This window comes from Loxodonta africana, chromosome 25 (genome assembly GCF_030014295.1).
Source record: "Loxodonta africana isolate mLoxAfr1 chromosome 25, mLoxAfr1.hap2, whole genome shotgun sequence".
In the NCBI taxonomy this organism is placed as follows: domain Eukaryota; kingdom Metazoa; phylum Chordata; class Mammalia; order Proboscidea; family Elephantidae; genus Loxodonta; species Loxodonta africana.
The window spans coordinates 22,542,958-22,568,895 of NC_087366.1; the positions used below are offsets into that span (position 1 = coordinate 22,542,958).

General features: G+C 38.5%; 1 protein-coding gene across 1 annotated transcript in view; it reads left to right on the plus strand.

The window, feature by feature from the left end:
• The window catches only part of ACBD6 (acyl-CoA binding domain containing 6), a 296,302-nt gene extending 271,154 nt beyond the window's left edge, over positions 1-25,148 (plus strand). The window contains exon 8 of the mRNA XM_003410973.4: positions 17,820-25,148. Coding sequence (XP_003411021.1) covers positions 17,820-17,974 — 155 coding nt within the window. The 3' untranslated portion in view covers positions 17,975-25,148. The remainder of the gene's footprint in view (positions 1-17,819) is intronic.
• The last annotated feature ends 790 nt before the right edge of the window (positions 25,149-25,938 follow it).

Below are 25,938 nucleotides of genomic sequence, written 5' to 3' on the forward strand. Positions count from 1 at the left end.
ACAAAAACATATTAAGATTAATTAAAAAAAAAATCATAACAGGGAATCACGGAAGTCAATATGTAAAAGATCACAATAATCAAAAAGAGGGACTAAATACAGGAGGCATAGAACTGCCATATGGAGAGTGATACAAGGCGATATAGAACAATACAAGTTAGGTTTTTACTTAGAAAAATAGGGGTAAGTAATAAGGTAACCACAAAGAGGTATAACAACTCCATAACTCAAGATAAAAGCCAAGAAAAACGTAACGACTCCACAAACATAAAGTCAAACACTACGAAAATGAGGATCTCACAATTTAATAAGAAAAACGTCTCAGCACAAAAAAGTATGTGGAAAAATGAAATTGTCAACAACACACATAAAAAGGCATCAAAATGACAACACTAAACATTTATTTATCTATAATTACGCTGAATGTAAATGGACTAAATGCACCAATTAAGAGACAGAGAGTCTCGGACTGGATAAAGAAACACGATCCGTCTATATGCTGCCTACAAGAGACACACATTAGACTTAGAGACACAAACAAACTAAAACTCAAAGGATGGACAAAAATATATCAAGCAAACAATGAGCAAAAAAAGAAGAGTAGCAATATTAATTTCTGACGAAATAGACTTTAGACTTAAATCCACCACAAAGGATAAAGAAGGACACTACATAATGATAAAAGGGACAATTGATCAGGAAGACATAACCATATTAAATATTTATGCACCCAATGACAGGGCTGCAAGATACATAAACCAAATTTTAACAGAATTGAAAAGTGAGATAGACACCTTCACAATTATAGTAGGAGACTTCAACACACCACTTTCGGAGAAGGACAGGACATCCAGTAAGAAGCTCAATAGAGACACGGAAGACCTACTTACAACAATCAACCAACTTGACCTCATTGACTTATACAGAACTCTCCACCCAACTGCTGCAAAGTATACTTTTTTTTCTAGTGCACATGGAACATTCTCTAGAAGAGACCACATATTAGGTCATAAAACAAACCTTTGCAGAGTCCAAAACATCGAAATATTACAAAGCATCTTCTCAGACCACAAGGCAATAAAACTAGAAATCAGTAACAGAAAAACTAGGGAAAAGAAATCAAATACTTGGAAAATGAACAATACCCTCCTGAAAAAAGACTGGGTTATAGAAGACATCAAGGAGGGAATAAGGAAATTCATAGAATGCAACGAGAATGAAAATACTTCCTATCAAAACCTCTGGGACACAGCAAAAGCAGTGCTCAGAGGCCAATTTATATTGATAAATGCACACATACAAAAAGAAGAAAGAGCCAAAATCAGAGAAATGTCCCTACAACTTGAACAAATAGAAAGTGAGCAACAAAAGAATCCATCAGGCACCAGAAGAAAGCAAACAATAAAAATTAGAGCTGAACTAAATGAATTAGAGAACAGAAAAACAATTGAAAGAATTAACAAAGCCAAAAGCTGGTTCTTTGAAAAAATTAACAAAATTGATAAACCATTGGCTAGACTGACTAAAGAAATACAGGAAAGGAAACAAATAACCCGAATAAGAAACGAAAAGGACCACATCACAACAGAACCAACTGAAATTAAAAGAATCATATCAGATTATTACAAAAAATTGTACTCTAACAAATTTGCAAACCTAGAAGAAATGGATGAATTCCTGGAAAAACACTACCTACCTAAACTAACACATTCAGAAGTAGAACAACTAAATAGACCCATAACAAAAAAAGAGATTGAAACGGTAATCAAAAAACTCCCAACAAAAAAAAGCCCTGGCCCGGACGGCTTCACTGCAGAGTTCTACCAAACTTTCAGAGAAGAGTTAACACCACTACTACTGAAGGTATTTCAAAGCATAGAAAATGACGGAATACTACCAAACTCATTCTATGAAGTCACCATCTCCCTGATACCAAAACCAGGTAAAGACATTACAAAAAAAGAAAATTGCAGACCTATATCCCTCATGAACATAGATGCAAAAATCCTCAACAAAATTCTAGCCAATAGAATTCAACAACATATCAAAAAAATAATTCACCCCGATCAAGTGGGATTTATACCAGGTATGCAAGGCTGGTTTAATATCAGAAAAACCATTAATGTAATCCATCGCATAAATAAAACAAAAGACAAAAACCACATGATCTTATCAATTGATGCAGAAAAGGCATTTGACAAAGTCCAACACCCATTTATGATAAAAACTCTCACCAAAATAGGAATTGAAGGAAAATTCCTCAACATAATAAAGGGCATCTATGCAAAGCCAACAGCCAATATCACTCTAAATGGAGAGAACCTGAAAGCATTTCCCTTGAGAACGGGAACCAGATAAGGATGCCCTTTATCACCGCTCTTATTCAACATCGTGATAGAAGTCCTAGCCAGGGCAATTAGGCTAGACAAAGAAATAAAAGGCATCCGGATTGGCAAGGAGGAAGTAAAATTATCCCTATTTGCCGATGACATGATCTTATACACAGAAAACCCTAAGGAATCCTCCAGAAAACTACTGAAACTAATAGAAGAGTTTGGCAGAGTCTCAGGTTATAAAATAAACATACAAAAATCACTTGGATTCCTCTACATCAACAAAAAGAACACCGACGAGGAAATAACCAAATCAATACCATTCACAGTAGCCACCAAGAAGATAAAATACTTAGGAATAAATCTTACCAAGGATGTAAAAGACCTATACAAAGAAAACCACAAAGCTCTACTACAAGAAATTCAAAAGGACATACTTAAGTGGAAAAACATACCTTGCTCATGGATAGGAAGACTTAACATAGTAAAAATGTCTATTCTACCAAAAGCCATCTATACATATAACGCACTTCCGATCCAAATTCCAATGTCATTGTTTAAGGTGATAGAGAAACAAATCACCAATTTCATATGGAAGGGAAACAAGCCTCAGATAAGCAAAGCATTACTGAAAAAGAACAAGAAAGTGGGTGGCCTCACTCTACCTGATTTCAGAAGCTATTATACAGCCACAGTAGTCAAAACAGCCTGGTACTGGTACAACACCAATGGAACAGAATTGAGAACCCAGATATAAATCCATCCACGTATGAGCAGCTGATATTTGACAAAGGACCAGTGTCAGTTAATTGGGGAAAAGATAGTCTTTTTAACAAATGGTGCTGACATAACTGGATATCCATTTGCAAAAAAATGAAACAGGACCCATACCTCACACCATGCACAAAAACTAACTCCAAGTGGATCAAAGACCTAAACATAAAGACTAAAACGATAAAGATCATGGAAGAAAAAAATAGGGACAACATTAGGATCCCTAATACAAGGCATAAACAGAATGCAAAACATTACCAAAAATGACGAAGAGAAACCAGATAACTGGGAGCTCCTAAAAATCAAACACCTGTGCTCATCTAAAGACTTCACCAAAAGAGTAAAAAGACCACCTACAGATTGGGAAAGAATTTTCAGCTATGACATCTCCGACCAGCGCCTGATCTCCAAAATCTACATGATTCTGTCAAAACTCAACCACAAAAAGACAAACAACCCAATCAAGAAGTGGGCAAAGGATATGAACACACACTTCACTAAAGAAGATATTCAGGCAGCTAACAGATACATGAGAAAATGCTCTCGATCATTAGCCATTAGAGAAATGCAAATTAAAACTACGATGAGATTCCATCTCACTCCAACAAGGCTGGCATTAATCCAAAAAACACAAAACAATAAATGTTGGAGAGGCTGCGGAGAGATTGGAACTCTTATACACTGCTGGTGGGAATGTAAAATGGTACAACCACTTTGGAAATCTATCTGGCGTTATCTTAAACAGTTAGAAATAGAACTACCATACAACCCAGAAATCCCACTCCTCGGAATATACCCTAGAGAAACAAGAGCCTTCACGCAAACAGATATATGCACACCCATGTTTATTGCAGCTCTATTTACAATAGCAAAAAGCTGGAAGCAACCAAGGTGTCCGTCAACGGATGAATGGGTAAATAAATTGTGGTATATTCACACAATGGAATACTACGCATCGATAAAGAACAGTGACGAATCTGTGAAACATTTCATAACATGGAGGAACCTGGAAGGCATTATGCTGAGCAAAATTAGTCAGAGGCAAAAGGACAAATATTGTATAAGACCACTGTTATAAGATCTTGAGAAATAGTAAAAACTGAGAAGAACACATACTTTTGTGGTTACGAGGGGGGGAGGGAGGGAGAGGGTTTTTTATTGATTAATTAGTAGATAAGAACTGCTTTAGGTGAAGGGAAAGACAACACTCAATACATGGAAGGTCAGCTCAATTGGACTGGACCAAAGCAAAGAAGTTTCCGGGATAAAATGAATGCTTCAAAGGTCAGCGGAGCAAGGGCAGGGGTTTGGGGACCATGGTTTAAGGGGACTTCTATGTCAATTGGCCAAATAATTCTATTATGAAAACATTCTGCATCCCACTTTGAAATGTGGCGTCTGGGGTCTTAAATGCTAACAAGCGGCCATCTAAGATGCATCAATTGGTCTCAACTCACCTGGAGCAAAGGAAAATGAAGAACACCAAGGTCACACGACAACTAAGAGCCCAAGAGACAGAAAGGGCCACATGAACCAGAGACCTACATCATCCTGAGACCAGAAGAACTAGTTGGTGCCCGGCCATAATCGATGACTGCCCTGACAGGGAGCACAACAGAGAACCCCTGAGGGAGCAGGAGATCAGTGGGATGCAGACCCCAAATCCTCATAAAAAGACCATACTTAATGGTCTGACTGAGACTAGAGGAATCCCGGCGGCCATGGTCCCCAGACCTTCTGTTGGCACAGGACAGGAACCATCCCCGAAGACAACTCATCAGACTTGAAAGGGACTGGACAGTGGGTGGGAGAGAGATGCTGATGAAGAGTGAGCTAATTATATCAGGTGGACACTTGAGACTGTGTTGGCATCCCCTGTCTGGAGGGGGGATGGGAGGTAGAGAGAGTGGGAAGCTGGCAAAATTGTCACGAAAGGAGAGACTGGAAGGGCTGACTCATTAGGGGGAGAGCAAGTGGCAGTACGGAGTAAGATCTATGTAAACTTATATGTGACAGACTGACTTGATTTGTAAACGTTCACTTGAAGCTCAATAAAAGTTAATAAAAAAAAAATTTTGTAGGATGCAGTTAATGCAGTGTCTACAGGGAAAATTTATAGCATTAAACATTATTAGAAAAGAAGTCCCAAATCAATGTTCTAATCCTCCACCTTAAATTTAAAAAAAAAACTAGGAAAAGAAGAGCAAATTAAACCCAGAGTAAGCACAGTAAGAAAACAATAATCAGAGCAAAAATCATTGAAACAGAAAACCTCAATGAAACTAAAAGCTGGTTCTTGGAAAAGATCAATAAAACTGAAAGACCTTAAGCCAGACTGATCAAGAAAAGAAAAAAGAGAGAGAGAGAAAGAACAAATTACCAGTTTCAGGACTGAAAGGGCAATATCGCTACAACTCCTACAGATATTATAAAGTGGACAAGGAAACATTAGGAACAAGTTTATACCAATAAATTAGTTAAGTTAGATGAAATGGACAAATTTTTTTTGAAAGACACAAAGCTCTCTAAAGAACAGATAACCTGGATAGCCCTGTATCTACTAAAGAGCTTGAATTTGTAGTTAAACACTTTCCCACAACAAAATCTTCAGGCCCAGATTGCTTCACTGGTGAATGAATGCTACAAAGTGTTTAAACAAGAAATAATACCATTTCTACACACAGACTCTTCCAGGAAATAGAAGAGGAAGGAACACTACCCACCTCATTCCATGAGGCCAACATTACCCTCATACCAAAACTGGACAAAGACGCTTAAGGAAAAGAGAACTATGGGCCAATATCCCTCATGAACATAGATGCAAAAATTCTTAATAAAATGTTAGCAAATCAGATCCAGCAATAGATAAAAAGAACAATAAATTATGATCAAGTGTGTTTATCCGAAGAATACAAGATTGGTTAAACTGTTGAAAAAATCATTGCATTTCACCATATTAACACACCAAAAACAAAACTGTATGATCATCTCAATATGCATAGAAAAAGCAGTTTACAAAATTTAAGCTCCCTTCATGATTTAAAAAAAAAAAAAACTCAGCAAAATAGGAATAGAAAGGAACCTCCTCAACCTGATAAAATCCACAGCTGACATCATTCATTTTTTTTTTATTTTTATTGTGCTTTAAGTGAAAGTTTACAAATCAATTCAGTCTCTCACACAAAAACCCACATACATCTTGCCACACACTCCCAGTTACTCTCCCCCTAATGAGACAGCCCACTCTCTCCCTCCACTCTCTCTTTTCGTGTCCATTTCACCAGCTTCTAACCCCCTCCACCCTCTCATCTCCCCGCCAGGCAGGAGATGCCGACATTGTCTCAAGTGACCACCTGATCCAAGAAGCTCACTCCTCACCAGCATCCCTCTCCAACACATTGTCCAGTCCAATCCGTGTCTGAAGAGTTGGCTTCAGGAATGGTTCCTGTCCTGGGCCAACAGAAGGTCTGGGGACCAGGACCACCAGGGGGTCCTTCTAGTCTCAGTCAGACCATTAAGTCTGGTCTTATGAGAATTTGGGGTCTGCATCCCACTGCTCTCCTGCTCCCTTAGGGGTTCTCTGTTGTGTTCCCTGTCAGGGCAGTTATTGGTTGTAGCTGGGCACCATCTAGTTCTTCTGGTCTCAGGATGGTGTAGTCTCTGGTGCATGTGGCCCTTTGTGTCTCTTGGGCTCATAATCACCTTGTGTCCTTGGTGTTCTTCATTCTCCTTTGAACCAGGTGGGTTGAAGACCTATTAATGCATCTTAGATGGCTGCTTGCTGGCATTTAAGACCTCAGATGCCACTCTTCAAAGTGGGATGCAGAATGTTTTCTTAATAGATTTTATTATGCCAGTTGACTTAGATGTCCCCTGAAACCATGGTCCCCAGACCCCTGCCCTGCTATGCTGGCCTTTGAAGCATTCAGTTTATTCAGGAAACTTTTTTGCTTTTGGTTTAGTCCAATTGTGCTGACCTCCCCTATATTGTGTGCTGTCTTTCCCTTCACCTAAAGTAGTTCTTATCTACTATCTAATTAGGGAAAACCCCTCTCCCACCCTCCGCCCCTCCCCCCTCTCGTAACCACAAAGGAATGTTTTCTTCTTGGTTTAAACTATTTCTCGAGTTTTTATAACAGTGGCCTTATACAATATTTGTCCTTTTGCAACTGACTAATTTCATTCAGCCTAATGCCTTCCAAACAAAAACCAAACCCAGTGCTGTTGAGTCGATTCCGACTCCTAGGGACCCTATAGGACAGAGTACAACTGCCCCATAGAGTTTCCAAGGAGCGCCTGGTGGATTCAAACTGCTGACCCTTTGGTTAGCAGCCATAGCACTTAACCACTACGCCACCAGGGTTTCCAGTCCCTTCCAGGTTCCTCCATCTTATGAAATGTTTCACAGATTCCTCACTGATCTTTATCGATGCGTAGTATTCTATTTTTTTTTTTTTAGTATTCTATTGTGTGAATATAAAAAAAATTTATTTATCCATTCATCCGTTGATGGGCACCTTGGTTGCTTCCATCTTTTTGCTGTTGTAAACAGTGCTGCAATAAACATGGGTATGCATGTATCTGTTCGTGTAAAGGCTCTTATTTCTCTAGGATATATTTCAAGGAGTGGGATTGCTGGATCCTATGGTAGTTCTATTTCTAGCTTTTAAAAAAAAAAAAGGCGCCAAATTGATTTCCAAAGTGGTTGTACCATTTTACATTCCCACCAGCAGTGTATAAGTGTTCCAGTCTCTCCACAGCCTCTCCAACATTTATTATTTTGTGTTTTTTTGGATTAATGACAGACTTGTTGGAGTGAGATGAAATCTCATTGTAGTTTTGATCTGCATTTCTCTAATGCCTAGTGATCCTGAACATTACCTCATATATCTGTTAGCTACCTGAATGTCTTCTTTAGTGAAGTGTCTAGTCATATCTTTTGCCCATTTTTTGGTGAAGTCTTTGGATGAGCATAGGTGTTTGATTTTTAGGAGCTCCCAGTTATCTAGTTTTTCTTCTAAATTCTTTATAGTATTTTCTATACTGTTTATGCCATGTATTAGGGCTCCTAACATTGTCCCTATTTTTTCTTCCATGATCTTTATTGTTTTAGATTTTATATTTAGGTCTCTGATCCCTTTTGAATTAGTTTTTGTGCATGGAGTGAGGTATGGGTCTTGTTTCCTTTTTTTGCAGATGGATATCGAGTGATACCAGCACCATTTGTTAAAAAGACTATCTTTTCCCCCATTTAACTGTTTTGGGGCCTCTGTCAAATATCAACTGCTCATATGTGGATGGATTTATGTCTGGATTCTCAATTCTGTTCCATTGGTCCATGTGTCTGTTGTTGTACCAGTACCAGGCTGTTTTGACTACTGTGGCAGTATAATAGGTTCCACAATCAGGTAAAGTAAGGCTCCCACTTTGTTCTTCTTTTTCAGTAATGCCTAATTTATCCGGGGCCTCTTTCCCTTCCATGTGAAGTTGGTGATTTGTTTCTCCATCTCATTGAAGAACCGTTGGGATTTGGATCGGAATTGCATTAAATGTATAGATCGCTTTTGGTAGAATAGACATTTTTATAATGTTAAGTCTTCCTATCCATGAGCAAGGTGTGTTCTTCACTTATTTAAGTCTCTTTTGGTTTCTTGCAGAAGCGTACTGTATTTTTCTTTGTATAAGTCTTTTACATCTCTGGTAAGATTTATTCCTAAGTATTTTATCTCCTTGGGGGCTACTGTAAATGGTATTGATTTGGTGCTTTCCTCTTCGATGTTCTTTTTGTTGGTGTAGAGGAATCCGACTGATTTTTGTGTGTTTCTCTTGTATCCCGATACTCTGCTGAACTTTTCTATTAGTTTCAGTAAGTTTTCTGGAGGATTCCTTAGGGTTTTCTGTGTATAAGATCATGTCGTCTGCAAATAGAGATACTTTGACTTCTTCCTTGCCAATCTGGGTGCCCTTTATTTCTTTATCTAGCCTAATTGCTCTGGCTACGGCTTCCAGCACAATGTTGAATAAGAGTGGTGATAAAGGGCATCCTCGTCTGGTTCCCGATCTCAGTGGGAATGTTTTCAGGCTCTCTCCATTTAGGGTGATGTTGGCTGTTGGCTTTGTATAAATGCCTTTATTATGTTGAGAAATTTTCCTTCTATTCCTATTTTGCCGAGAGTTTTTATCATGAATGAGTGTTGAACTTTGTCAAATGCCTTTTCTGCATCAATTGATAAAATCATGTGCTTCTTGTCTTTTGTTTTATTTATGTGGTGGATTACATTAATTGTTTTTCTCATGTTGAACCATCCCTGCTTACCTGGTATGAATCCCACTTGGTCATGGTGAATTATTTTTTTGATATGTTGTTGAATTCTATCGGCTAGAATTTTGTTGAGGATTTTTGCGTCTACATTCATGAGGGATATAGGTCTATAATTTTCTTGTGGTGTCTTCACCTGGTTTTGGTATCAGGGATATGGTGTGTTCATAGAATGAGTTTGGTAGTATTCCATCCTTTTCTATGCTCTGAAATACCTTTAGTAGTAGTGGTGTTAACTCTTCTCTGAAAGTTTGGTAGAACTCTGCAGTGAAGCCGTCTGGACCAGGGCTTTTTTTTTTTGGGAGTTTTTTGATTACCATTTCAATCTCTTCTTTTGTTATGGGTCTGTTTAGTTGTTCTACCTCTGTTTGTGTTAGTTTGGGTAGGTAGTGTGTTTCTAGGAATTCATCCATTTCTTCTAGGTTTTCAAGTTTGTTTGAGTATAGTTTTTCATAGTAATCTGATATGATTCTTTTAATTTCAGTTGGGCCTGTTGTAATATCGCCCATCTCATTTCTTATTTGGGTTATTTGCTTCCTCTCCTGTTTTTCTTTTGTCAGTTTGGCCAATGGTTTATCAATTTTGTGGAGTTTTTCAAAAAACCAGCTTTTGGTCTTGTTAATTCTTTCAATTGTTTTTCTGTTTTCTATTTCACTTAGTTCAGCTCTAATTTTTATTATTTGTTTTCTTCTGGTGTCTGTGGGTTTCTTTTGTTGCTCTCTTTCTCTTTGTTCAAGTTGTAGGGATAATTCTTTGATTTTGGCCCTTTCTTCTTTTTGGATGTGTGCATTTATTGATATAAATTGGCCTCTGAGCACCGCTTTTGCTGTGTTCCAAAGGTTCTGATAGGAAGTATTTTCATTCTTATTGGATTCTATGAATTTCTTTATTCCATCCTTAATGTCTTCTATAATCCAGTCTTTTTTTGAGCAGGGTATTGTTCAGTTTCCAAGTGTTTGATTTCTTTTCCCTGCTTTTCCTGTTACTGATTTCCACTTTTATGGCCTTACGGTCAGAGAAGATGCTTTGTAATATTTCAGTGTTTTGGATTCTGCTAAGGCTTGCTTTATGACCTAATATGTGGTCTATTCTAGAGAATGTTCCATGTGCACTAGAAAAGAAAGTATAGTTGGTAGCTGTTGGATGGAGTGTTCTGTATATGTCTACGAGGTCAAGTTGGTTGATTGTGGCATTTAGATCTTCCGTGTCTTTATTGAGCTTCTTTCTGGATGTCCTGTCCTTCACCGAAAGTGGTGTGTTCAAGTCTCCTACTATTATTCTGGAGCTGTCTATCTCACTTTTCAATGCTGTTAGAGTTTGTTTTATGTATCTTGCAGCCCTGTCACTGGGTGCATAAATATTTAATATGGCTATATCTTCTTGGTGTATTGTCCCTTTAATCATTATATAGTGTCCTTCCTTATCCTTTCTGATGGATTTAACTTTAAGTCTATTTTGTCAGAAATTAACCTTCACTCCTGCTCTTTTTTGATTGTTGTTTGCTTGATATATTTTTTTCCGTCCTTTGAGTTTTAGTTTGTTTGTGTCTCTAAGTCTAAGGTGTGTCTCTTGTAGGCAGCATATAGACAGATCTTGTTTTTTAATCCATTCTGCCACTCTCTGTCTCTTTATTGGTGCATTTAGTCCATTTACATTCAGGGTAATTATGGATAGGTATGAATTTAGTGCTATCATTTTGATGTCTTTTTTTGTGTGTTGACAGCTTCTTTTTCCCACTTGATTTTATGTGCTGGGTAGATTATCTTTATATATTGTCCTTTCCTCATATTTGTTGTTGATTTTGTTTCTGCTGAGTCTGTATTTTTCCCTTGTATTTTATTTTGATGAGTAGGATAGTTTGTCTCCTTTGTGGTTACCTTATTATTTACTCCTATTTTTCTTAATTTGTAACTAACTTTTATTTCTTTGTATCGCCATATCTTCCTCTCCATATGGAAGGTATATGATTACATTTCTTAGTCCCTCTTTATTATTTTAATGTTGTCTTCTTTAATAACATTGCCGTTACCCTGTGTTGCGCCTTTTTTTTTTTTTTATTTCCCTGGGATTTCTGGTTGTTCTGCCCTGTGTTCTAGTCTTGGGTCGATACCTGTTATTATTGATTTTCTAACCAAAGAACTCCATTTAGTATTTCTTGTAGTTTTGGTTTGGTTTTTATGAATTCCCTCAACTTGTATTTATCTGGAAATGTCTTAATTTCACCTTCATATTTAAGAGGCAGTTTTGATGGATATATGATTATTGGCAGGCATTTTTTTTCCTTCAATTTTTTAAATATGTCATCCCATTGACTTCTTGCCTGCATGGTTTCTGCTGAGTAGTCCAAGCTTATTCTTATTGGCTCTCCCTTGTAGGTGACTTTTCTTTTATCCCTCGCTGCTCTTATAATTCTCTCTTTGTCTTTGGTTTTAGCAAGTTTGATTATAATATGTCTTGGTGACTTTCTTTTAAGATCTACCTTATGTGGAGTTTGATGATCATCTTGGATAGATACCTTCTCATCTTTCACAATATCAGGGAAGTTTTCTGTCAAGAAATCCTCAACAATTTTCTCTGTATTTTCTGTTATCCCTCCCTGTTCTGGTACTCCAGTCACTCGTAGGTTATTTCTCTTGATAGAGTCCCACATGATTCTTAAGGTTTCTTCATTTTTTTTAATTCTTTTATCTGATTTTTCTTCAAATATATTAGTGCCAAGTGATTTATCTTTGAGTTCAGAAATTCTAGCTTCTACTTGCTCAGTTCTGCTCCTCTGACTTTCTATTGAATTATCTAATTCTGTAATTTTATTGTTAATCTTCTGAATTTCTGATTGCTGTCTGTCAATGGATTTTTCCAGCTTATTAAACTTTTCATTATGCTCCTGAATAATCTTTCTGATTTCTTCCGTTGCTTTATCTGTGTGTTCCATGGCTTGTTCTGCATATTGCCTCATTTCCTTCCTGATGTCTTGAAGGGTTCTGTGTATTAAACTGGTAATTCCAGGAATGCACTTTCATCTAAAAGATCCCTGGATTCTTTGTTTTGAGAGCCTGTTGAGGTGATCATGGCCTGTTTCTTTATGTGACTTGATATTGACTGTTGTCTCTGAGTCATCTGTAAGTTATTGTATTAGTTTTTGCTTGCTTACTGTGTCGTAGCTTCTTGCTTTTCTTTTGTTTTGGTATACGCCTATGGGTTGCTTGAGTGAGCTATAGTATAGATAGTGAGCTAGCTTGATTATTTTCACCTTTGGAGCTCTGGTGTCCTGTCCCCAGCTGGCTAGAGCTGTTATCAAGTATATCAGTCTAGGAGTCCATTCGGTTTTCTTGTTTGAATTCAGCTCAGGTTTCCAGGTAGCTGATATCAAGTGTGTGGTACAGGCACTGTCCTACAGTCTTAGAGGGGCAGGGGTGATTGGTGTATATACCCGTATCTTATTGCAGCAGGGGGTCACACTCTGAACAAGGCAGGGGACTGAGAATCGACCCCCGAGTGTCTCTGAGGAAAACGTGTCTCTGTTCCCTAGAGCATGCTGGTGGGTGGGCTCTGCAGAGGGACCATGGGCACCCAAAGATTTTGTCATAAGGACTGGGAGGTACCAGTTATTCCTGGACCCCTGTTGTGAGTGGCTAGGCGACCCAAGTGGAGCCACCAGTCCTCAGGTCCCTGTTGTAGGTAGTTGAGGACCTTGTTTAATAGGCAAAGCAATGTCAAACGTCAAACACCCACCTCTCCCCCGCACTGCTGAAATGGTTGGAGTTTGCCAACAAGGGCCTGTTCTCCCAAAATAGGCCCACACAGGTCCATGCAGAGGGAAAGTTGCTCAGGGTCCATGGACGGTTTATGCCTGGACAGGAGCCGCTTCTGTCCTGAGCTCCCCCAGTTAATAAAAAAAAAAAAAAAATAGAGCTAGCAAATTATCTTTTCCCCCCAGTTGCAAATTTTTTCCTTCCCCAAGGCTGGGAGGATGGCTCCAGGTGCTCAGCAGGGTCTATCTCAGGCCTAGGGATTCAGCCACTGAAGCTGGGTTGGGGGGGGTGTGACTAAATATACGCAAGTACTTAGCTTTTGCCGAGAGCACCCTTCTGCTCAGGTTCCGGAGGTGAGTGGGCTGTGTGGCTGGCTGCTTCTCCCTGAGGAAACTGTGGCGGAACGCTAGTACCAGCTCGCCACCGCCGCTGCTCCAGGAATGGTGCCTGAGGGCTCCCCACGACTCAGGTCCGGCAACTCCTCTCTGCTTCTGAACGGTCTCTTCCTTCCCCTGCCCCTCAGTTCGTTGTCTAAGCTTGCCTTTGATGCTCAGGGCTCCCAGCTTGTCACAGATATACTCATTTCACTTGTTTTTTCAGGTCTTTGTTGTAAAGAGGGCTCAACGGAAGCGTCTGTCTATTCCGACATCTTGGCTCTGCCTCAAATTCTTACAACTTTATAATAAGAAGACAACCCAATTAATAAGTGGTGCAAAAGACAGATGAAAAGATACTCATTAGATTTTAGGGAAATGCAGATTAAAAATCACAGTGAGAAACACTATAGACCTAGATAGAATGGCTAAAAAAAGAAAACTTAAATGATATTAACAAGCTGATAAGGATGCAAAGCAGCTGGAATTCATACTCACTGGTAGGAACACAAACTTTGGAAAAGTTTGTTAGTTTCTTTAAACATACACTTGCCATATGACTTAGCAGCCCCACTCCTACATACTTATAAAAGACATGAAAACATAAAACAGGTCCACACAAAGACCTGTACCCAAGTGTTCATAGGATCTGTTATTCATAATAACCAAGAACTGGCAGTAGTCCAGATGCCCATGTACGTCCACCCAATGGAGTGCTGCTCAACAGTAAAAAGAACTGTTGATACCTGAAGCAACATGGATGACTCTCAAAAGCATTATGCTAAGTGAAAGAAGCCAAACGCAAAAAGCTATATACTATATGATTTCCATTTCTGGAAAAGGCAAACTATAGGGACAGAAATCAGATCAGTGGTTGCCAGGGTGAGTGTAGGAGATTGAATGCAAAGAGGCAGGAGGGAGCTTTTTAGGGTGATGGAAATATCTTGATTGTAGACGCAGCTACTTTTGTCAGAATTCTTGTTTTTTAAAGGAGTGATTAATTACCTCCATAAACCAGAAAAGAAAATGAAGTGGGGGAAACCCTCTCACTCTAGATGTTAAGTGGCACAATCCGAAGTAATTATAGTAAAAAGTATAAATGGGGTTAAAACAACTGGCATTAAAGTGTTTTCGCATTTTACATTTTTCATTCCAACCACATAAATGTGTCTACCGATTGGGGTCACCATTAAGAATTTTCAATAATCCATCTGTCTCTTTCAAACGTATTCTTCCAGCATGGTAGGTAGCTCTTTGGCTAGGGTGCCCCATGTAATACAAATATATATGACAGAAGTATCCAGAAGAAAATGCTAAAAATTCTGAGCCCAAAAGACACATCTTCTGAAAGTCATATCACTCGGTAAAAAAAGAGAGAGCAGCGTGTATGGCATGATTGTCTCCCCTTAGGCCTTCTTTTCAGATTCAGATTTCGCTTATCTATATGGATATCCCTAGCACCACTTATTCATCATGTCCAACCAAGATCATTTCCCTTCTTCCGTAATTTTCTATTTCTCTTCCCCTCCAAATACTATTCTGCCTTCTTCTGGCTCCTTGTTTTAGAGGTAATGTCACCACTCACAGACTGGACACATGTCATCTTTGATTCTTCTAATTCCCTCACTTCTCACATCCAGTACTTTGCTGTCTTCAAAAAAAAAAAAATGGCCATTAAGTCGAGTCCAACTCATAGCAACCCTATAGGACAGAGTAGAGCTGCCCCATAGGTTTTCCAAGACCGTAATCTCGACAGAAGCAAACTGCCACATCTTTCTCCTGTGGAGCAGCTGGTGAGTTCAAACAGCCGAATCTTCAGTTAGCAGCTGAGCACTTAACCACTGCACCACCAGGGCTCCTTAGTCTCTTTATTCAGGCCCTGCTCACATCTTCCCTAAAGGACAACCACAGTCTCCTAACTGGTCTACTGCTCTAGGCTCTCTGAGTCATTTTATAGAATTATCATCCTAACACAGAGGTCTAGTTACTATGCCACTGCCTTCCTCATAACTGCCTGTGGATCACTCGATAAAACCCACACTTTTTAGTATGGTGTTCAAGGCATTGCATAATTTGACTTCAGTCTAGCCTCTCTATTTTCAGCTCTCTCTATTGCTCTTCTGAGCCATGACAGTTATCTCAGCATTTCCTGTGCTCTCATGCTATCTGCTAGTGGTGTTTTCTCACTCTGCAGTGCCTGCATTCGCAACTTAGGTGGAATTTTAAAAGCTCAGCTTGCTATACCACCTACATATGGTATAGCAAAGCTCAGCTTGCTATACCACCTACATATGGTATTTTTCTGATCCCTCAGTTTTCTCCTTCCCTCTTGCATTTAGAGTTGTTGTGGAGGGGGGGTTGTTTTGTTTTTTATGAGTGTGTCTCTGCCATTCATTCTTTTATGTTAGGATTGCCTGCATACACATCGGCCTCCTGTTTTATAGTGAGTTCCCAAGAGCAGAATCCTTGTCCATATCCTTGACAGAACTGTGCAGTATGTGCTCAATAAAATGGTCAATGAATCAAGCTCCTTATCTTTCTTTCTTTCCCTTTTTCCTTAACTTTTTGTTTTTGCATAATACATCAGACTACTAAAGAGTATATAAACTATGAGAATTTAAAATATAGCATTAAAAAAATGTACCCACCACCAAGCTTAAGAAATAGGACATCACCAGTATCTTTGAAGTCCCTTGTGTTTGCCTATCCAATCACACAGCCCCCCTCCCATTCCCCAGAGAATACCACTGTCCCAAATTTTGTATTAATGATTGTCTTTATAGGGTCACTATGAGTCAGAATCAACTCGACAGCAATGGATTTGTAGGTTCACTGCATATTTGTATCTCTGAACAATGGTGTTTAGTTTTGTCTGTTTTTTTATTTTGTCTAAATGGAATCATGTTGTATGTATTCTTCTGACTTGCTGTTTTCTTTGAACATTATGTTTTGAAGATAAACCTATATTGCTATGTGAAACTATAGCTTATTGGTTTTCAATACTGTATAAGATTGCATTGTGTAAGTAAACATTATTTTATTTTTCTGTGTTACTATTGATGGGCATTGGGTTGTTTACAACTGTGGGCTATTGCAAACAGTGCCACTATGTACATTCTTGCAAATATCTGCTGGAGAACATATGCAAAAGTTTCTGTAGATTGTATAACTAGGAGTAGAATTGCTGGGTTGGAGAGTATGTTTAGCTTTAACGTTTAATGCCGATTGTTGTCCAGAATGGTACCAATGAAGCTCTTCACAGCCTAGAGGAGAGCTTCCGTCTCCAGCCCTCATCAATCTTTGGTATTGTCTAATGTTTTCATTTTCACCAATTTAGTGAGACACGGTATCTCCTGGTTTTAATTTTCATTTCCCTGAAAACTAAACGTGTGGTTGTTCACCTTTTCCTATGTTTATTGGCTATTTTTGTTTCCTCTTCTGTAAAATCCCTATTTTTGCCTCTAGCCCAGTTATCTCAGCACCACCTAATGAATGGATATTTGTTTTTCACTGATCCGCACTGCCGGCTTTGTCATAAATCAAATTTCCAGATATGTGCAAAAAATGGATGGCTCTCTGTTCTATCTCTTTGGTCTGTTTGTCCATCCTGGAGGCAATACCATGCCATCTTTATAATAAACCTTGATATCTGTAGGTCTTTCTTTTTTTTTCCCCCTCCCTAACTAAGCCTGGGACTTATCAGTGGTGCTCAGCAGTACCTTTTATTATTTAAAAAAAAAAAAAGGCTTAGTGGAAGAATGGTTAAATTACTAGGGCAGCTTTTTTTTTTTTTTAATGAGCAAATTTTAAAGTTCAGTTTGTTACCCATTTACCTCCCCCCATTGACAAAACCAAAATTTTCCTTTGACATTTATAATATTTTTGGCTTTTTGACATAGTCTATAAGCCTATCATTATTCTAAGATACAGATCAAAGTAAAACAGATACCTAAACACTATATTTTTTGTTCTTTCCCCTTATCCCATCCTTTAAGAATAGTCAGAAAACCTGACAATAAAAAAAAAAATTTTTTTTTGTTTTTGTTTCTTTGGCAACCAAAAATGTGCGTTTGATCTTCCTAGCACTTGAAAATCGCCTGTAACAGCACAGTTCTCATTATGAGGCCTGGTTGCCCTTTAGCCCCTGTAATGTTTCCCATTGTTCAGAATCCCTGATTGCTCTGCACTTGTCTTTCTCGCTGAAGCACAGTAGTTTCTCTTTGTCTCACAGTACACTTGTTTTCATATTTGTCAATTTCCCTTTCAGCCGCTGCCTGTGAGTTTTTGGACATTGTGGAGCTGCTGCTGCAGTCTGGCGCTGACCCCACACTCCGCGACCAGGATGGCTGCCTGCCGGAAGAGGTGACGGGCTGCAAAGCGGTGTCTTTGATGCTGCAGCAGCACACAGCCAGCAAGGCTTAGCCAAAAGACTAGAAAGCCACAGTCTACACGACATAGGGCTTCAATGATGAGAGAAAACTGCCAGAATAATATTCCTTTTGATATGCACTGGCTAATAAAATCAAAACATTCTGAGGAACCGGGATTTTGAAGCCTCAGCAATTCATTGTACTTGTATACATCCTGGGGAGTAGAGTTTTGGTGATGAACATATATATATACTGTGTGTAACACAATCCAATTCTGCTGAGCGTGCTCTGAAATTTATCACTGCTCTGGAGGGAGGGAAAGAGAGGAGACAGGTCGTATTTCACGATATTAAACATGGCTGCGCTTTTGAAAAAGAAAAATACAAAAGCAAAAGGTGACCAGCAGTACTGCACTGGCAATTAGGGAAAGTTTCATGAAAGCCCAGTATGGTAGAGATCAAATGTTCTTGTGGCATTTTGTACAGCTGATCAGACTAGGTAGCTAAAATGCCTGTTCTTTTGACAGAATTGGGAGGATAGGAAAGAAGAGGGGTGTTAAGGAAAAGAAAACAAGAGAAACAATTGATCACAAAAGGGGATATAGAAGTCAGAAGAACAATCAGATTTCCTGAAAACCTCAAAACCTTGAACATTTTAGAAAAAGATTGAGCCACTCACTTTAGGATTGAAACATGGATTCTGGAGAATTCACTGGTTAGGTCAGGATTCCTTAAACTCACCTTCGCAAAAACACAAGAGGGATTTCCCCAGGGCCATTTTAATTGACTATAATGTCCCTGTCATTTATGGCAGCAGTCTCTGTAAATGATCTCAGGCCTGAACTGGTAGGCCTATTTAGGTCTAATGTGAAATTATCCATAATGCCCCAGTACTAAGGAGCCCCAGTGATGCAGTGGTTAAGTGCTCAAACCCACCAGTTGCTCCAAGAGAGAGAGATATGACAGTCTGCTTCCGTAAAGATTTACAGACTTGGAAACCGTATAGGGAAGTTCTACTCTGCCCTGTAGGGTCGGTATGAGTCAGAATTGACTCAATGGCAATGGGTTTTTTACAAGCCCAAGTACTTATATATTATTATTGAAATTCTTTCTGGGTATCAAAGGAGCTTTTTTTATTAAAAAAAAAAAAAGGCATAGACAAATACACCACAGTTTTTATTTAAAAGATAGACAGGTATGCCACTGTTAGGACTGGCTCCCTGCATTTGAGTCTTTAAGCCTCAAGAACTCTATCTGGGGAATTCCTTGACATTTCTTAACATATAAGGAATGTAGGTAATTGCCATAGGAAGATAAATGAATTCAGAATGAGTTGAGATGTAAAAGTGACCATTTAAAAGTTGATAATTTTTCTAACAAATGTCACTATGAAGATAACAAGTAATGAACTTGCTTAGTGAATCCCTCAACAATGGACAAAATCTTCATTAGCTGGAGCTGTCCTGTCCTGCTGGAACAGCCCTCCAGAATAGAAATGAGACCTTTTAATGCTGCTTGTTTTGTGATTTTTCTGATCTGAATTCTTATTTTCTGAGTGTAAACCAAAGCCATTCTCCAAGACGATTTTTTTAAGACTTCATTTTTTATTTTTTAAGTATTTGTGGAAGTGATGCATGTTAGTACATACTAATATGTTACTGTAATTTTACTAGAAATTTCTCTTTATTATGTATTCTTTCACCACAATCTTAGTTATGTTGCAACCTACTATCTAGCTAACTTCCTCATGTTCCACATTAATTGGATGTCTTTAAGAAACATGATAGGTTAGTTACAGTAAAAGTGACCAAGATGTCACATACAGTTTTGGACTGAAATTACTTTGTGCATTTTTAGGATAATAGCAAATCAAAAGTGTTTGGTCTTTTCATATTTACAGGGTAGTTATCTGAGCAAGAAGCTGTCAACAAACGCCTTTTTTCATCTCTCTTTTGCAACTTGACCTTGATATTTCTTAGACAAGTTTTTAATTACCTGTTTTGCCACATCTAAACTATATAGATTGTTTTTAAGCAAAGAGTAGCTTTTTAAAATTAGTTTTCCTTGAAAGGTTTTGAATTCACACTATCACTAAAAACAGTTATCACCTTAATTAACATTTTCAAGTATGTTCTAAAATCAGTTTCCAAAATTTCTATTCTTTTGCAATTGATACCTGAATTTTTTAAAACTTTGCTATCAAATAACATGGATCATTTTCTTGTGCCTTAAGGGGAAGCTTTTATCCATAATGTCAGAGAAAACTAGACCTTGGTTTGCTTTCATTCCCCTTAAATTATTAAACTAATATGCTCACGCATCATACTCAGCCAGATCATGAGTTCCATTGCCAAGAGCTGCAGTAGATCCTACCAACCAAAGAACACAAATTTGCTCAAGCAGAAAGCCTGCTAACTTCCCCAGATACCTGGTGAACCATGTTTTCATACAGCTCAGCAGGATAAAACCAGTTCATTTAGTCTAAGTTTAGTTCTGCAATGCATTGTTTTTTTTTCTTCTGAGCAGATTAGTAATGTTCAAGTGAATTAGTATTAGAAAATGATCACAGAAAACCCTTTTCTCAGGGTTCATTTCTGGTCATAATCAACCAAAATTTTAAAATACTCGTCACCTTTTTGTTGTTGTTGTTAAATGTTTACTGGGATTGGAATTCCGTTTACCTCATCCTTGGTTCAAACTCTCTCATTTGGTGTATGCACTGCATGCGAACATTTGTGAATTGAGTTACCACCGTGTTCTCTCAGTGGAATCTAGTTGATTAGCAAAGTCATAAAGTGACTAACCGAAGACATTTGTCAGGCTTATGGGTAGTTACTTTTTGGTACTTTACCATTTGCATTTTCTAGACTGTTTATATAATGCTTTCCCCACTCCTACCTCATTCTCAAGTCCACATTTATTTTATTTTCTTGTCCTAATGGCCACGTCTGTAGATGTGTGCACACATAAAAACATAACCTAGCCCTGTTTTCCCACCTTCTTTAAAAAAAATTTGTTGCTTTTTCTTTTTTCTTCCTTTTCTTTCCTGAAGATATTGTGATCAGACCACTAGTGACTCTTTCTATATTTAATAGTTATTCATAATTGTTGTTTACTTTGCCCTTCACCCACTGATCTAAGAAGCCTTGATTGCCTTCACATCAGTCTTGGCATACACTGTAAAAAATGAGAAATGGAAAGAGAATCATGTAAGGAAACATCAAAGCAGAGGCAAAGAAAAGTATCTGAATCACTTATCTTCAAAACTCTTGCTTGAGCCTGTCTTCTAACTCATTGTTAACTCTTGGGGAGTTCCAGGTTGCTTTGAAAAATTATGAACCTCTTCCCCGGGAACACGGTGTTGTGCGTGGAATTTGAAGAGTTCACAGATGTCCTGAATCTCATCCATTAAGAACCCTTTTTTTCTGGTTCCTTATCATAGTATTTCAAGAGTGAGAAACCTTTTGTTGACTGACCCAATTTTTATAGTTTTAAGTGCTTCTACCAGATGATATATGAATGTCCCCCTGCATATTTGAAACAATGAGAAAAGCATTTTTTTTAATCATTGGCCAAGATTTTAATGATATGCATAGATCATGGTTTTATCACTAATCACCACATTGGGAAACTTCTAAAGATACCAAGAAGTTGGGCCCCTGAACTATTTGATCTCTGATTCTGTTGAAGGGCAGAAATTAGCCCATATGTTCAGCTCTGTGTGACTAATGATGCCTTGTAATATGTGCTTAGCTTTTTTGACTTTTCAGAGTCCTTTCATAGACATTATTTATCATCCCTCCACAGTAAGTGCAAGTGTTATTAAGGCCACCTAAACAAGGAATCTGAGACACAAATATAAATTGCCCAAGGTCACAAACAGAGTTCGTGGCAGAGCCACAACTAAGACCAAGTCTACTGAATTCCAGTACTTTCTATTAGACCACAAAACTTGTTGAAATTTCCAAGCTCTTCCTCCATTCAATCCACAGATATTTCTTGAGAGCCTACTAAATGATAGGCAGTATTCTAGGCCACTGTCAATCCTTTTTCCCGTTAGAATAATTTATAATTAAGTATGTGTTGTTATCTCAAGATATTGCATGAGATATCCTGAAAAAGTCTTATAGAAATTCATGAATTATCAATCAAAAACTAAATCTTTTGAACCTGATTTAACTCTGTCTCTAAGAAAGATGAAAGAAGTCAGCCAACTGGCCACATATTGTTATCTCTTACGTTTGTCAGGTAGGAGTGTAATGACTGAAGTATAATATCTAGAATCAGATCTACTATATCTTTTTTAAATGTTTCAGCATTTTCTAGCAAAAAGGTTGCCATAATCCAGTGAACCTCTCTATTAAATAGGTAGTTGTTAGCTTCCTGCCAGGTTTAACTACTTGGCTCTGGGTTATTTTTCCATGTACAGTGCAGCACCTCTGAGGATTCGTGAACAAAGTGCGTGACCGTGGCAGAGCTGACCTTGGGTTGCAGAAGGTTTTAGTGCCCAGGCAAATATATACTTCAGTTGACCATGGAGACTTTTAAATGTTTCCTTTTTTAAGTTGAAACATGAAAGCTTTTACAAAATTTCAAGCCCGTATTAAAATCTCCTTCATAAAAAAATGTTTGTTGATCACAGGAGAGGTGGGTAACCCACCAGCCACAAGTTAGTAATGAAAATATTGAGCTTAACTATTTATGCGTAAATTTCAAATCCCAATTCCTAAGGTGATTTCTGTCAAACGTTTTAATCGTAGTTATAATACCATATTTGATCAATTCTAAAATACACATTTTTTCACATTTTAACATTTCCAAAATTGAATGTCCTTTACCAGCAATGCCATGTCATAGTTTAATTGGCAGCGTCTTTTCTTAGTAATACATAAGATAACGCGTCTTATAAGCAGTGGCATCTCATCTTCAGTGAATTAACAGTAATAACACCTTACTTTTGTACAGGTCTTTACACATACAGCATCTTAATTGAACCAAAATAATTATAAAAGTAGAAAGAATTGATACTTGTCTCTGTATTCCAAATGAGGAAATTGAAGCTCAGAACCATTAGGAAAATTATCCAAGGTCATACAAGTAGAAATAGTAAAACTGCCTGTTTTTATGTGGGCTTTATTTTGTATGAGGCACTTTAACGTACATGATCTTATTTATTCAGAATCAGGGTGATTATCCAAGCCTTGTGATACCAAGTCCGAAAGCTTTCCCTGTACCGTGTTACCAGCGTAAACTAAAGCTAAAACAAAAGAACCGCATTCAAAGGTGCATTAGCCAGCCTCTTTATGGATGTTGTATAAACACATTGGTCTTAAAACATAGAAAGTCTTCAATGCAGCCTTTTTCAGTTGTGAGATTTGTAAAATTATTATTGTCATTGTTGGAGCTTTACCTTAAGCATCTTATTTCAGTATCCATTCACAGCTCCTTCTTCACCAGAGAGATTTGAGGTTGAAGTGTAGTGTAGACTCAAGGGGGGAGAAATGCTTCCTTGTCATACTTACCACTTAATATTTATTATGTACCAAGTATGATAAATTTTAAAAAGATGCATTAATTGGCATTAGGCTAAAGAATTGAGTAGAAAAAGCTATTCAGCATAATCTTTACTCGCTTACCCTTGAAATACTCCTGTCACGCTCCTCCCTGAAAAGCAGAACGTAAGCACCGTGATTCTCGTGTGGATCAATATAGTTATTAGGAGTTTGTGACTTTTTATTTCATACTTAATATTTTTACTTTTATACACGAACTCTCCAAACTTTTCTTTCTTGTTTTTATTATATCACTTTTTCTTGGCACAATTCTAAAATAAGTGGTGTTATTTCACTTTGTTTTTTCCTCTGCTTTTGTGATGCAGGTTCTGGAAGAACCGTCATCTGAGGGGCAGGTACCCTCCTCAGCAGGGCCAAGCTTCCTGGCCTTAAAAGCCACATGCCGGTTTACACTCAGGACAGAATCTTCCTCACTGAAATTCTTCCTACATGTGTTAGAAAGAGCGAATATGAGTGAGCACTAGAACGCTGAGGTTAAGAACCAGGTGGGAAACATGTGAGGAGCTGCCAGCATAGCACACATGTGCCTCAGGCAGGAACTCGAAGCCTCAGGATGGGTTTCTCTCTTAAGTGAGAAAATGACCATTTGAACCTAAAACTACTGAGTCCAGTGGCAGAACATGTGGGACTGTAAGGCATTTAGGCATAGAAAGGTGACTTTCCATGGGCTGCCTTCAGCAGCAGCAGCAAATCCATCGTCCGCACTGCAGCCAGGATTTCTTTGTCCTCTCGCTTGTGTAGCATTCCTGGCTTCCATTTTAATATTTAGGAGGTAAGTTCAGTTGATGGACACTTTGTGTAATAAAAAGCGCTTTTAAACTACTTGCACACGTGCACACACACGCACACACAGGATAAAAAGAGGCACTGCCGGTGCCCGTGGCTTTCATGGACTATATTTGTAGAGCCCAAAGCTTAGTCCTGGATACGTTTATAGCACTTTAGCTCTGTTTGTGAGTTTGGAACCCTTCCAAAAAAAGAAGAGAAAGACATATATTATTGTTTATAATCTGCTTTACTCCTCCAAACCTTGACTGAACAGACTTGTGGATTGCTGTTTAAATCCCTCAGTGCCTTTAACTACCGATACAGAAAGTGGTTAATGCGAATTCTAAACGAAGCTTGGCATCTGCTCCAGGAAATCACTTTAATTGAGAAGCATTAAATGTTAAAATGATTTCACAAAATAAATAAACCTGCACACATACTGAGTATAAACATCCTGGTCCACCAGTAATATAGTTTCTTGGTTATTATATTCCTCCAGCCTGGGTAAGCTTTAAGCCCTGCAGTTGACAGGTGTCAAAAAAGTGCCTTTGGAGGCCCGTGGTCACTCTCTGCAGGCAGCCACCTATCAGCTGGCCAGGGAGCAGGCAACCTTCAAGGACTGCACTTTAGAGGAGAGGAGGGAGCTGTCAACCTCATAGATGTTTGTTTGAATAATAAACTAGTCCCTGGTGACTAAAATATGAGATTTAACCCCGGAGTCCTTACATGGGTTTTCCATTGCTGTGCAAGAGCCATCTGTTGAAACCTGTTTACAATTTTAATGGCCCTTTTCTAAACTGCGTATTCCCAGCTCCAAATGTGTGCCAAGACCACTTCTTTCCATCTATAGTTTATCTTTCAGAAAACAATTTCTAGCCTTTCCCAAATCTCCAAACCCCGCCCAGCCTGGTCCAGGGTTGGCAAACAAGAAAGAGAATGATAAAATCTTTTAAAAAAAGAAAACTCTCCCACAAGCTTGAGACAGCCCAGCCTCCACCAGCCTGCAAAAGTTCTGGCTCGCTCAAGGGTCTGCTGAACAGTCCATTGCATGAATAAGTCACCTGGACATCTTTTTCTCCTAGGAGCCCCACCCGTGGCGCTATTCTGAACGTTTTGAGAAGGGAAAATGTGCATCCTGTCAGGGACAGCCTGTGACTTGTTCATTTAATTACAAAATTACATACCAGTTTGTGTATAACACCTAAATTCAATTTTTGTGTTAAATAACAGGGGATAAGGTCAAAGGGAAGATCACCAAAAGGAAAGGCTTCTAAAGGAAAATTCTGAAATCACACTGGACAAATGAGAGAAAAAATGAATGACAAATGTTACATGCAGAAGCCCAGGCTCACTTTCTCGGAAAGGATGTGATACATTCTTCTAGGGCAGGAGCCGATCATTTAAAAGACCTTTATTTGATAGTTTGGATGGTTTATTTTTATTGCTCCTTTTAGAAGTATGATAATAAAATTTTCTCTCTTCTAATGATTTGGCCCTATTTTATAAACATTGATTTTTTTTTCCCCTCTCAACTCATGGTACTGCTCCAGCGCCACTAAGCCATCTTTACTTCCCTCCCAGCCATGATCCAAATAAGCACCCAGACTGAGTGCGACCATTCACTGCCCGCTGCACAGCCTGGCACAAGGACTTCATGAGAAAGGGCACCAAGAATG